This window comes from Maylandia zebra, linkage group LG14 (genome assembly GCF_041146795.1).
Source record: "Maylandia zebra isolate NMK-2024a linkage group LG14, Mzebra_GT3a, whole genome shotgun sequence".
Lineage (NCBI taxonomy): Eukaryota > Metazoa > Chordata > Actinopteri > Cichliformes > Cichlidae > Maylandia > Maylandia zebra.
In genome coordinates this window covers 26,236,923-26,251,812 of record NC_135180.1, presented here as the reverse complement: position 1 = coordinate 26,251,812, position 14,890 = coordinate 26,236,923, and the positions used below count along the sequence as shown (strand labels likewise).

Below are 14,890 nucleotides of genomic sequence, written 5' to 3'. Positions count from 1 at the left end.
GCTAAATGTATTAAACATCAAATGAAGAAATACTGAATGATAAGATAACTTTAGGATATCTCCAAGCCTTATCGGGGACAAAGTTTTGTTTTGTTTTGTTTTTTTAGCTAAATGAATCCAGCTAAACTCATAGTATCTGTCAAGGCTATTTGTAATATACTCTCCTGTTTAGAGTAATGAATGACCTTTCAGACTTTTAATCAAAGACCACTGCGTAAGATCATGTCCTCTTGAAGGCGTAGAGCAGAGCCCGTTCTCTAAAACCCTATATAAATACCACTTACACACATACCTGGCATCAGGGAGAGATGGCAGTCTCAGTTCTTTTAATTGGTCTGGTATCTGCTCTGTGTTTGTTTCAGCTGAACTCAGTTTTTGCCTTGGGTGTGTCTCTGGATAGTCTGAATCAAAGGAGTAGCTTTACAGGTGCTTGGGCTGGTACTGAAGCTTCTTCTGTGAAATGTAAGTTGCAGGGTAGCATTCATCTACCTGCATTCTCAATGGATGGGGACTTCATTATTGGGGGTGCTTTCTCTCTTCACTCCTACACGCAAACAGTGAGCCATGATTATACCATCATGCCTGAGCCAGTAAGATGCAAAGGGAGGTCAGTATGGAAAAAATTATGAACATGTTGCATGTATTGTAATGGTAATCTTTCTTGCTGTGTGTTATCTGTATGAAATTTCATCTTAACAAAATCTATGTAGCCTACAATTTTAACAGTGAGGTGACTGTCTGTCTGCAGCATAAATGCCGATGAGCTGCAGTTGTCACATGCAATGGTCTTTGCCATAGAAGAGATTAACAACAATACAGAGCTGCTGCCCGGAATCAGGCTTGGGTATCAGATCTATGACTCATGTGCATCAGTTTCCATGACAGTGCATTTGGCATTTCAGTTTTTGAATAACTTGGACCTTGTGTTTCACACTGGCAAAAACTGCTCCCAGTCAGGTATGGTGATGGCTGTTGTTGGTGAGTCTGGGTCTACGCCATCCATCAGCATGTCACGGATCATCAGTCCCTTTAACATTCCTCAAGTAAATACTTTAATTTTTTTTTTCAAACTAGGTGTTTAAAATATGCATGCACATCTGCAGTTCTTATAGGATTACCTTGTCTTCTTTTGTTTTAGGTGAGCCCCTCTGCCACATGTACATGCTTGTCTAACAAGCAGCAGTACCCAAGTTTTTTCAGAACAATCCCCAGTGACCAGTTTCAAGCTGCTGCTCTAGCCAAGTTGATAAAACACTTTGACTGGACTTGGATAGGTGCTGTTCGGTCAGATTCGGATTATGGAAATAACGGCATAGCATCTTTTCTAGAAGCAGCACAGAGAGAGGGGATCTGTGTGGAATACTCTTTGTCCTTCTATCGGACCCACCCACATAGCAGGATTCAGAAAGTAGCAGATGTTATCCGCAGGTTTCTATATGACGTGGGAATTTAGTTTCATTTATTTAATGTAATCTTTCATGATGTTATGAGACAGTCAAAAAAATTATTTTGTCTCTAAAGGTCAAAGGCTGTAGTTGTTGTGGCATTTGCATCTTCAGGAGACATGAAGATCCTGTTTGAGGAGTTATCACGTGAGCCTTTCCCACCTCGACAATGGATAGGCAGTGAGTCATGGGTGACCAACCCGGGATTAAGGAAGTACAGTTTTCTCGCTGGGACCATTGGATTTGGAATTCAGAAATCTGTAATCCCAGGTTTCAGAAACTTCCTGTTGAATCTCTCTTTTGCTCAAGTGGCTGTATCACCATTGCTTACTGAGTTCTGGGAGGATTCCTTCAACTGCACAATAAAAGAAAGTGAGAAACATTTTTCGTTTTTTGTTTTTCTTGGTTGTTAGAGTTTCTTGTAAAATGTCTGGTCTTAAAAAGGCCAGACATGTTCTTTTTTGTAATTTAAGCAATTTCAAATCCAACATAATCAAAAAGGTCCGTTACTGCAACAAATCATAATCTATATGTTTAACCTTTAGGTCAAGTTTAGGCAGTCAGCCAACACTATTACTGTGGCCCCTTTTCTCAAACATGACTCTTTGTTTGTTGAGTGATATGTTCAAAAGATATGATGTTAAATGGATGAATTCAATTGTCTGTCATTTTGGTGCCTTTTTTATTTTTAGGTAATTCTGCAGGAAAGAAAGTATGTAATGGAACTGAAGATATAAAGACTCTCCAAACCCCGTACACTGATACATCTCAGCTTAGAATTAGTAACATGGTGTACAAGGCTGTGTATGCAATTGCACATGCCATTCATAATGCATTATGTCAGGGAAGAAATGTCACAGCTCAGTGTGACAAACTAACCAAATTACAGTCCAAGCAGGTCAGTAAAAACGAATCAGTCATTGCCAACATGTTTCACTGTCTCTAAGAAACGTTAAGTGAAACATTACTTTTAGTTGTTCAAATATTGTTTTGTTTTTTCTTTCCACTCCCTTTATGTCTCAATTCATCCTTACAGATTCTAACTGAGCTGAAGAAAGTAAATTTTTCCCGAAATGGATATGATGTGTCATTCGATACTAATGGGGATCCTGTGGCTATTTATGAGTTGGTTAACTGGCAGAAAACTATGGCTGGCATAACTGACATAGTGACTGTAGGGCTGTATGATGCATCACTGCCAGAGGGCCAGGAGTTCCAGATTAACAAAAACATCATCTGGATGGAGGGCAGCACGAAAGTAAAAAGTCAAATTAATGTAATCTTTTCAGTTTTATAGCAAACATTTACATATGTTACGCTGCCTTTTTATATTACACAGGTGCCAGTGTCAGTGTGCAGTGGGAGTTGTCCTCCAGGAACTCGTAAAGTGCTGCAAAAAGGAAAACCCATTTGCTGCTATGACTGTACCGCATGTCCTGAGGAAGAGATTAGTAATACTGCAGGTAAAGTAAAATGCTTGTCTGTGCATGTAAAATGTTTTTATGATGCAAATCTGCAACATCGAATACATTACAAGAATAAATTTGTAATCTATAAAGCCAAAATTACAAGAAGCACCTTAACTCCTTTTTTTCTCCCATTCAGATTCTGCTGATTGTTTACCCTGCCACATGGAATTCCAGCCTAATGCAAAGAGAGACACTTGTATTCCTAAACCCATAGAGTTTCTTTCTTTTCAAGACATCCTAGGAATCATCCTGGCTACATTCTCAGTTCTTGGTGCTTGTCTGACTATTATCACAACTGCTATATTCTTACGTCACAGGACATCTCCAATTGTCCGAGCCAACAACTCTGAGCTGAGCTTCCTGCTGCTCATCTCACTGACTCTGTGTTTCTTATGTTCAATAACTTTCATTGGAGCGCCATCTGAGTGGTCCTGCATGCTGCGCCACACTGCATTTGGCATAACCTTTGTACTCTGTATCTCCTGTGTACTTGGGAAAACTATAGTGGTTTTAATGGCTTTTAAAGCCAGACTTCCAGGTAGTAATGTGATGAAATGGTTTGGTCCTCCACAACAAAGAATGACTGTTATGTCTTTCACCTTTATTCAAGTTTTAATATGTACGATTTGGTTGGTACTTAGCCCTCCATTCCCAATAAAAAATCTAACCGCATACAAGGAGAAAATCATCCTGGAATGTGCATTAGGCTCTGCTGTTGGCTTCTGGGCTGTGCTTGGTTACATAGGCCTACTTGCTGCCTTTTGCTTTGTTTTAGCTGTTTTAGCCCGCAAGTTACCTGATAATTTCAATGAAGCCAAGCTTATCACCTTCAGCATGCTGATATTCTGTGCAGTGTGGATCACCTTTATCCCAGCATATGTCAGCTCTCCTGGAAAGTTCACTGTGGTTGTAGAGATTTTTGCCATTCTGGCCTCCAGCTTTGGACTAATAATGTGTATATTTGCTCCAAAATGTTTTATCATATTGTTTAAGCCTGAGAAGAACACCAAGAAACATGTACTGAGCAAAAATTAATCATAATTTAGTGGTTTAGAAATTGTTAATGTTACAATTCAAAGTCAAAATTGCATATAATTGTAAATCAATTTCTGGATACTGGCTACACATAATAGACAACTGCCTGACTACACATATGCAACTACACAGACATACAAACTTCTGGTATTTTCTCTTAACAGGGTCTCTCACATGGTATTCATCATCAATACTTTCATTATTGTTTGCTATTATTACTGCTATCCATATTATTATTATATTATATCATGTCAGTGCTGACCGATTTGGTTTAAATGAGTCTCTCTGTGTTGGTGGGTGATTGGGGAGTGAACTGGGCATCTGCACTGCACCCTCAGCACTTTTGGTGACTTGCTCTAGACCCAACCGTTTCAAGTGGTTAAAAGGAAAGTCATAATTTAATAAAATCTCTTATCTCTGTATTTACATAATGATTGATTTATTTTTTAATTTATTTTTGCTACCTATACTTTGTAATGACACTACTATAACTGTTATTTCATATTATTATCATTATTATTATTGTTGTTATTATTGTTATCGTTATTATTATCATTATGGGCATTATTGCATTTGAGAGCATTTTTATTTCTTTATATAGTTTATGTAGTTTGCATTACTACATGAAATTATTTCATTTACCATTTCAACCAACACACAAACTGGACTGTACATAGTAAACAGATACTGGACTCACCTTAATAATGTTTTTGCACAACTTGCTTGTCTTTTTTGTCTGTTCACCTGTCCTTACTGGACCTGTTTGTCTTGTTTACCTCACAATAAAACTAAAAAAGAGGAATTCCACACCTTCAAAGCACATTACCGAGTTCTTCTTCTTTGTTATTTAGAAAACTTTTTCTGTGAAGTTATTATACATTTTTTAAATTATTGTTTGTATGTGTCAATTTATGAATACGTAATTCAGAGTAATCAGAGTAGGGGTAGTAATAGTGAATATTGAAATAAATGTAAAGTCACATTTCACAATAACACAATAACAATATAATTCTGATTTATTTTTCAGTTGTTTCGTACAATGGAATCTAACATTTCCATTTGAATCAAACATGAGGTCCAAGACTGCAAATTTAAGTTTAAAGTGAACTGAGTGAGCTCTGTCATCTATACACATATCTCGCACCAATTTAATCATTTAGTTATGATGCAGTGGGAAGCACTAAGAAACACTGAGTCTTATTATTAATGCGGATGCTACGTTGACATGTAGACACTTAAATGTTCTTAAGCAAGGACACAGCATCACTGTCATCTCCCAAGCAGAAAAATACACCTGCTGTGCCAAAAAAAAAAAACTGTTTAGTAATGATGTCGAGGAATACAACATAATGTCTGCTGCGATAATGGTCCACATTCACAAACCCCACAATTACAATTTGCTCACTCAGAGAAAACATTAATTTAAAAAGTACATTTCAAAAAGTCTAGTTATAAAAGTTTTCAACTGTTGTTCAAAAACTGTTGTTCTGAAAAGTTGCCGAAGCAACATTTTCATTCATTATGAACAGGAACAAAATCCCAAATTATAGGATTTAATTAACAGCAGTTGGTAACAATATTTCAGTTTCATTAATTTCCTTCAAATATGCAGCTGGTAATCATGGTGAAATACCAGCAAGAACATAAAAGAAACAAAAAACAAAAATTAAAAAACATTATAAGGTAAATGGAACAATTAAAACATCAAGCCAGGTGTACTAAAACAGATTTTTCTCTTAAATTAAAAAAAAAATAATAATAGAAGAACAGATTGGCAATTATAGCCCATCTGGAGGTTCATAAAGCGTAGAGTTCTTTTTTTTTTTTGGCTTGAGACTATGCTTTGCAATCATTACTTTAATCAAATAACATTAATGTGTATTGTATTGAACAAAGAACTAAATACAGAAAACAATAGAATTGCATATTATTGTCATTGTACATGTAAAATAAAATTGTAGGTGTGTCCCACCAACTGTGCATGGCATAAAAATATACATAGTATTAGAGCAAGAATAAATACATGCCGGAAAAAGGTAGAATGGTTTCTTCACAGAGAACAGCCCAAGTCGGGTGTGAAAAGGCACCCAAGCCTCCCAAGCCTCGTCAGCTGCCTGAAACTCATAGAGGAGCTCAACATCTTCATTGCTGGGTATGAGGTAACCCCTCTCCCCTAGACCCTGCTCCCCACTTCCCTTTCAACCAGCAGACCCCTCTCTCCCTCCAGGAACATGAAGTCAGAAGCACTCTGATCGGGCGACCGTGGCTCAGGGGGTTGGGAAGCGTATCTGTAACCGGAAGGTCGCCGGTTTGATCCCCGGGCTCTCTGTCCTGGTTGTTGTGTCCTTGGGCAAGACACTTTACCCTACCGCCTACTGGTGTTGGCCAGAAGGGCCGATGGCGCGATATGGCAGCCTCGCTTCTGTCAGTCTGCCCCAGGGCAGCTGTGGCTACAACTGTAGCTTGCCTCCACCAGTGTGTGAATGCGAGAGTGAATGAATAGTGGCATTGTAAAGCGCTTTGGGTGCCTTGAAAAGCGCTATATAAATCCAATCCATCATCATCTGAGCCCGGTGAATGCCAGAATAACTAATGGCCTTGATGGCATCCCAAGGGCTGTGGTCAAAGCCTGTGCGGAACAACTGGCAGGGATACTCACAAAGCTGTTCAACCTCTCCCTCACTCATGCCACCATTCCCAGCTGTATGAAGGCCACCACCATTCCCCAAAAAGACTGATATAGACAGCCTCAATGACTACGAACATACAGCCCTCACATCTGTAGGCATGAAGTGTGTCGAGTGGATAGTGTCTCAAGGTCTCTTGCACCCTGCCAACCACCTGTTTGACCTGCTGCCCTCTGGCTGGCGCAGGGGTTAATCATGTCTCACACCTTCAGGCTCACAAACAGCTTTTTCCCCTGGGCCATTTGGACATCAACAAACACTATCTCTCCACACCCGACCGATGTCCACTCACCTCACCAATCTGGGCCATGGTCTGAGTAACCCTCATCACTCAGACCACTCACACATGGTCTCTATACTCAGACCAAGTCCTGTACTACTTCAAAGCACTGTGTTCTCCAATGCATACCTTTCTCTTGTTTTCTATATATCGCTCTTGATTGTATATATTTTTCCAGTTTATTGTTTATTACTACTATTTATTACTTATTACTATTATTTAGAAGAAAATTGGCAATGTAAATGAATCAAGTTTCTTTACTTACTAGTCTACCGTTTTATTTTTAGTACTGTTAACACAATGGAGACCAAGACTCATGCGTAGACATGTATCTTGTTGATTGTATGTTAAGCTTATTCTGTACAGCTGGCTCCGAAGTCAGTGACCACTCAGAGAAATCTAAGGAGTACTGGCCATTATACATGCCCGTGGAACCTAAATCTCCAGTTCAGTCACCCATTCTTGCTGATGTTTGCTTCCATGTTTTTACTTTACTTTTTTTGTATAGCAACAACAACGCTGATCAGAGCACCTTAAATTGTGACTGTGATTCCAGATAAAGTAAGAGCAATTCTATCTGAGCAAGTACTGGCTGACACTGAAGAGAAAAGGTCTTTTTAACCAGAAGAGGAAAAACAGCAGAGAATATAATAGAAACAGTCATGGTTATGTTTTTCATTTTTGGTGTATATATTAGTATTAGCCTCTTTTTTTAAGTTGTTAGTATTTTAAGATGTGTTTTTGTGATTAGGCTATAATTCAAATGTCTTCAGTTGACAGTAAAAGATGAATTGCTCATATTTTATTTAATCATGTTGTCCACTAGGTGGTAGTAGCAGAGTGAGACTTTACAATTATAGCTTCTTTTAATATTTCTTAGTAAATTTCCAGCATTAATTTGCCAAAGACTCTGTGTGGAAATATTGTACAGTTACATGACTGCAAACATGCCAACTTAGAACTCTCAACACATAAACTGAGCTAAATGTATTAAACATCAAATGAAGAAATACTGAATGATAAGATAACTTTAGGATATCTCCAAGCCTTATCGGGGACAAAGTTTTGTTTTGTTTTGTTTTTTTAGCTAAATGAATCCAGCTAAACTCATAGTATCTGTCAAGGCTATTTGTAATATACTCTCCTGTTTAGAGTAATGAATGACCTTTCAGACTTTTAATCAAAGACCACTGCGTAAGATCATGTCCTCTTGAAGGCGTAGAGCAGAGCCCGTTCTCTAAAACCCTATATAAATACCACTTACACACATACCTGGCATCAGGGAGAGATGGCAGTCTCAGTTCTTTTAATTGGTCTGGTATCTGCTCTGTGTTTGTTTCAGCTGAACTCAGTTTTTGCCTTGGGTGTGTCTCTGGATAGTCTGAATCAAAGGAGTAGCTTTACAGGTGCTTGGGCTGGTACTGAAGCTTCTTCTGTGAAATGTAAGTTGCAGGGTAGCATTCATCTACCTGCATTCTCAATGGATGGGGACTTCATTATTGGGGGTGCTTTCTCTCTTCACTCCTACACGCAAACAGTGAGCCATGATTATACCATCATGCCTGAGCCAGTAAGATGCAAAGGGAGGTCAGTATGGAAAAAATTATGAACATGTTGCATGTATTGTAATGGTAATCTTTCTTGCTGTGTGTTATCTGTATGAAATTTCATCTTAACAAAATCTATGTAGCCTACAATTTTAACAGTGAGGTGACTGTCTGTCTGCAGCATAAATGCCGATGAGCTGCAGTTGTCACATGCAATGGTCTTTGCCATAGAAGAGATTAACAACAATACAGAGCTGCTGCCCGGAATCAGGCTTGGGTATCAGATCTATGACTCATGTGCATCAGTTTCCATGACAGTGCATTTGGCATTTCAGTTTTTGAATAGCTTGGACCTTGTGTTTCACACTGGCAAAAACTGCTCCCAGTCAGGTATGGTGATGGCTGTTGTTGGTGAGTCTGGGTCTACGCCATCCATCAGCATGTCACGGATCATCAGTCCCTTTAACATTCCTCAAGTAAATACTTTAATTTTTTTTTTCAAACTAGGTGTTTAAAATATGCATGCACATCTGCAGTTCTTATAGGATTACCTTGTCTTCTTTTGTTTTAGGTGAGCCCCTCTGCCACATGTGCATGCTTGTCTGACAAGCAGCAGTACCCAAGTTTTTTCAGAACAATCCCCAGTGACCAGTTTCAAGCTGGTGCGCTAGCTAAGCTGGTAAAACAGTTTGGCTGGACTTGGATAGGTGCTGTACGATCAGATACAGATTATGGAAATAACGGCATGGCATCTTTTCTAGAAGCAGCAAAGAAAGAGGGGATTTGTGTGGAATACTCTGTATCTTTCTATCGGACCCACCCACATAGCAGGATTCAGAAAGTAGCAGATGTTATCCGCAGGTTCTTACATCAAAGATTTTCACTCTGGGATTTATTTTTAATGATTTTTTACAAGGTTTTTTTGTTTGTTTGTTGGATTGATATACAAAAATAAGTTTCTGACTAAACATTTTACATACCGGGTAGCTTAAAAAAGTCTTCTAATAAGTTGTACTTTTTTCACAAGATCTACATCTATGGTAGTGGTGGCATTTGCACCATCTGGAGACATGAGGATCCTGCTGGCAGAACTTTCACGTGAGCCTTTTCCACCTCGACAATGGATAGGCAGTGAGTCATGGGTGACCAACCCGGGATTAAGGAAGTACAGTTTTCTCGCTGGGACCATTGGATTTGGAATTCAGAAATCTGTAATCCCAGGTTTCAGAAACTTCCTGTTGAATCTCTCTTTTGCTCAAGTGGCTGTATCACCATTGCTTACTGAGTTCTGGGAGGATTCCTTCAACTGCACAATAAAAGAAAGTGAGAAACATTTTTCGTTTTTTGTTTTTCTTGGTTGTTAGAGTTTCTTGTAAAATGTCTGGTCTTAAAAAGGCCAGACATGTTCTTTTTTGTAATTTAAGCAATTTCAAATTCAACATAATCAAAAAGGTCCGTTACTGCAACAAATCATAATCTATATGTTTAACCTTTAGGTCAAGTTTAGGCAGTCAGCCAACACTATTACTGTGGCCCCTTTTCTCAAACGTGACTCTTTGTTTGTTGAGTGATATGTTCAAAAGATATGATGTTAAATGGATGAATTCAATTGTCTGTCATTTTGGTGCCTTTTTTATTTTTAGGTAATTCTGCAGGAAAGAAAGTATGTAATGGAACTGAAGATATAAAGACTCTCCAAACCCCGTACACTGATACATCTCAGCTTAGAATTAGTAACATGGTGTACAAGGCTGTGTATGCAATTGCACATGCCATTCATAATGCATTATGTCAGGGAAGAAATGTCACAGCTCAGTGTGACAAACTAACCAAATTACAGTCCAAGCAGGTCAGTAAAAACGAATCAGTCATTGCCAACATGTTTCACTGTCTCTAAGAAACGTTAAGTGAAACATTACTTTTAGTTGTTCAAATATTGTTTTGTTTTTTCTTTCCACTCCCTTTATGTCTCAATTCATCCTTACAGATTCTAACTGAGCTGAAGAAAGTAAATTTTTCCCGAAATGGATATGATGTGTCATTCGATACTAATGGGGATCCTGTGGCTATTTATGAGTTGGTTAACTGGCAGAAAACTATGGCTGGCATAACTGACATAGTGACTGTAGGGCTGTATGATGCATCACTGCCAGAGGGCCAGGAGTTCCAGATTAACAAAAACATCATCTGGATGGAGGGCAGCACGAAAGTAAAAAGTCAAATTAATGTAATCTTTTCAGTTTTATAGCAAACATTTACATATGTTACGCTGCCTTTTTATATTACACAGGTGCCAGTGTCAGTGTGCAGTGGGAGTTGTCCTCCAGGAACTCGTAAAGTGCTGCAAAAAGGAAAACCCATTTGCTGCTATGACTGTACCGCATGTCCTGAGGGAGAGATTAGTAATACTACAGGTAAAGTAAAATGCTTGTCTGTGCATGTAAAATGTTTTTATGATGCAAATCTGCAACATCGAATACATTACAAGAATAAATTTGTAATCTATAAAGCCAAAATTACAAGAAGCACCTTAACTCCTTTTTTTCTCCCATTCAGATTCTGCTGATTGTTTACCCTGCCACATGGAATTCCAGCCTAATGCAAAGAGAGACACTTGTATTCCTAAACCCATAGAGTTTCTTTCTTTTCAAGACATCCTAGGAATCATCCTGGCTACATTCTCAGTTCTTGGTGCTTGTCTGACTATTATCACAACTGCTATATTCTTACGTCACAGGACATCTCCAATTGTCCGAGCCAACAACTCTGAGCTGAGCTTCCTGCTGCTCATCTCACTGACTCTGTGTTTCTTATGTTCAATAACTTTCATTGGAGCGCCATCTGAGTGGTCCTGCATGCTGCGCCACACTGCATTTGGCATAACCTTTGTACTCTGTATCTCCTGTGTACTTGGGAAAACTATAGTGGTTTTAATGGCTTTTAAAGCCAGACTTCCAGGTAGTAATGTGATGAAATGGTTTGGTCCTCCACAACAAAGAATGACTGTTATGTCTTTCACCTTTATTCAAGTTTTAATATGTACGATTTGGTTGGTACTTAGCCCTCCATTCCCAATAAAAAATCTAACCGCATACAAGCAGAAAATCATCCTGGAATGTGCATTAGGCTCTGCTGTTGGCTTCTGGGCTGTGCTCGGTTACATTGGCCTACTTGCTTCCTTTTGCTTTGTTTTAGCTGTTTTAGCCCGCAAGTTACCTGATAATTTCAATGAAGCCAAGCTTATCACCTTCAGCATGCTGATATTCTGTGCAGTGTGGATCACCTTTATCCCAGCATATGTCAGCTCTCCTGGAAAGTTCACTGTGGTTGTGGAGATTTTTGCCATTCTGGCCTCCAGCTTTGGACTAATAATGTGTATATTTGCTCCAAAATGTTTTATCATATTGTTTAAGCCTGAGAAGAACACCAAGAAATATTTAATGTGCAAAAATTAATCATAGTATATCAGTTTTTTGGAAATGATTATTGTTGCAATTCCAAGTCGAAATTGGATATTTTATATGTCTTTCTAAATCAATTTCTGGATACTGACTACACATAACACATAACTACACATAACTGCCCAACTGCGCATATGCATGTGCACACATCGACACACACACACACACACACACACACACACACACACACACACACACACACACACACACACACACAAAGTTCTGGTATTTTTTCCTAACAGTTACTCGTACATGGTATTCATCAGCAATATTTTCATTATTGTTTGTTATTATCATTGTTATTATTATTGTTGTTGTTGTTGAGTGTTCCAAATTGTCCTACTCTGGAACACTCTGGGTTCCAGGGTATGTCACTAGATGGGTTGGGGCTGTGGTGGGACCTCTGGGTTGGCCTCGACCTCTATCCACTGTGCCCAATCTCTCCTACTATGAGCCAATTAATGACATCATTTTTTTATTGCATCACATCAGGAAACAATTTTTTTTAAGGAATAAATATTAATTATTAAAAAAACACGTGAAAAGATAACTGGAAAATTTCATCCCTCATTACTATGTCTTTGCTGTCTTTTTTTTTTTTTTTTTTGCATCACAGAAGATTAGGGCTTTTAATATAACAAGAAATATGACAAGTAAATGAACAAGTAAATGAACAACTTTATTCAAGTTTTAATATGTACTATTTGGTTGGTCGTGAGCCCTCTAGTCCCAATAAAAAATCTAACAGCATACAAGGAGAAAATCATCCTGGAATGTGCATTAGGCTCTGCTGTAGGCTTCTGGGCTGTGATTTGAGAGCATTTTTTATTCTTTATATAGTTGAAAAAGTTTTCATGACTATCAAATAATTTCTTTTACCATTTCAATCAACACACATAATGCTCTATACATAGTTATGAGACTACACTATAATAATATATTTGATGAATTTGCTTGTCTTTTTTTTGTTTGTCTGTCCTTACTGATCATTTTTGTCTTATTTACCTCACAATAAAAATACAAAAAGTAAACTGCACACTTTCAAGCACATAGCAGAGTTGTTTACTTTTGTTACTGAGAAAACTTTTTTAAATAATTGTACATTTTTTATTGTTGTTGTACATGTTAATGTATGAATATGTAACTCAGTGTTAAGTGCATAAATAAATTTAAAATCACATTTCACAATAACACTATATAGCTCTGAATTATTTTTCAGTGGTTTCATACAATGAAATCTAACATTTCCATTTGTATCAAGCATCAAGTCCAAGACTGCAAATGTAAATTTAATGTGAGCTGAGTGAGCTCTGTCATCTATATATCAGTTATGCTATAGCAGTTTTCAACTGTTGTTCAAAAATTCCTGTTCTGACAAGTTACCAAAGCAATATTTTCAATACTTAATAACACCAACAAAATCCAAAATATTAGGATTTAATCTGCAGCATCTGGTAAAAATGTTTCAAACTTTCATTAATTTCATGCATGGCCAGTAGACGTGGCGAAAATAATCAGCATAATCAGAATCAGAATACTTTATTCATCCCGAGGGAAATTAGGGTTACAGCAGGCAGCACGCTAATGGCGCATGCGCACTTACAAAGGAACCTTCTGACCAACTTTACACAAACATCACATTGGGCAGACATGTCAGAAAGGTAGGCTGATAGGAAAAAACAACGAAAATACACTACATGAGGTAAGAGGAGGAGAAAAAAAAACTCCACTCAGACTGAGCTCCTAGTGGGAGAACAGTTTGATAACAGAAAAAACACCTCAGCACAAAAGCACATGACTATCAATACACCATAGAAACACAAGACAAGCAACAGGGGTGGGTAAAGGGTAAGAGAGAGCCGGTGTAGACAGCGCATCCGGTCCTGCAGCATCTGTGCTGGTCCAGTTGACTGCTATCTTCCCCGGTAGGGCACAAGCATCGAAGGCGTTGGAAAGGGAGGGGGAATGAGTGAGTGCTTATCAGTGTAAGTGTGTGTGTGTGCGTGTCCATAGTTTAGCTGAGACAGTGTCCTTCGGCCTATCAGGCTAAGTAAACAGTCCTCCAGCCAATCCAGGTGTCCTTGCATGGGATGGGAAGAATAGCCGTAACACAGTCATTATCAGGGAGTGATTGTTCGCCTCCAGCCTTGGGCCTGCAGCTGGCGCCGTGATGGGGATCCGCAATGTTTATGTTGGTTTTGTTAATTTCCATGCGAGCAGCCCAGGAGAATTTTTCAGGCTGCTCTTTAACACTCCGACACTGGCCTCTCGATCTCCCGTTGGAGAGTCACGAGCCTCCCCATGATAGTATCAAACTTCTGTTCCATGGTGTTATCGTTCTTTTGATTCTGAGACCTCATAACTGCAGTGATCCGTTCCGCGATGTTTTCCAATTGTCACTCAAGGGTCTCATTTTGAGCAGGCCTCTCTCTGATGTTTCCCCTCATACGCTCAATGGTGTTGTTTTGAGCCTTCACAGCAGCTGCAAGCGTCTCCAAGGTGTTGACCATATTACGTTCGTTGTGAGAGGTTGCGCCTCGTTCCATTTCGATTCCAGCGGGCAGCCTTGGGGGGGTTTGAACAGCCGGTTCCGCTCTATTATTTCTCCGATAAACCAGGGCTAAGCCAACTCCGATCAGCATGAACCCTGTTATCATGGTTCCGAATAGATAGATATCTTCAGCGTCCTCAATCGACAGTCCCGCCAGGCACATGATCCTCCAGTTCTGCCACCCGTCCATCGTGTATCCGGCAGGGAAAGTCCCTCCAGGGCACTCAGGCTCTCCCGAGCCCAGATTTCTCGTTGAGAAAAGGGTGTCAATAGCATTCAGAGACCAGTTGATCAAATCCATAATTCTCTTTTAGGTTTTAGAGAACGACAAATACCAGCAAGAACATAAAACAAACAAACAAGAAAAACTATTATAAATAAAGTAAATTGAATGGTGTACTGAAACATACATTTT

General features: G+C 38.9%; 2 protein-coding genes across 2 annotated transcripts; both read left to right on the top strand.

Moving 5' to 3' along the window:
- Positions 1–563: 563 nt before the first annotated feature.
- LOC112435934 (extracellular calcium-sensing receptor-like) lies at positions 564–3,949 on the top strand. Its single transcript, XM_024805037.2, has 8 exons — positions 564–607; positions 749–1,043; positions 1,139–1,428; positions 1,522–1,817; positions 2,138–2,343; positions 2,482–2,703; positions 2,785–2,908; positions 3,051–3,949. The coding sequence occupies exons 1-8, from the start codon at positions 579–581 to the stop codon at positions 3,947–3,949; spliced, it is 2,361 nt and encodes a 786-aa protein (XP_024660805.2). The 5' UTR covers positions 564–578.
- Positions 3,950–8,459: 4,510 nt separating this feature from the next.
- LOC106674939 (extracellular calcium-sensing receptor-like) lies at positions 8,460–11,918 on the top strand. Its single transcript, XM_024805034.2, has 8 exons — positions 8,460–8,503; positions 8,645–8,939; positions 9,035–9,324; positions 9,491–9,786; positions 10,107–10,312; positions 10,451–10,672; positions 10,754–10,877; positions 11,020–11,918. The coding sequence occupies exons 1-8, from the start codon at positions 8,475–8,477 to the stop codon at positions 11,916–11,918; spliced, it is 2,361 nt and encodes a 786-aa protein (XP_024660802.2). The 5' UTR covers positions 8,460–8,474.
- Positions 11,919–14,890: the final 2,972 nt, after the last annotated feature.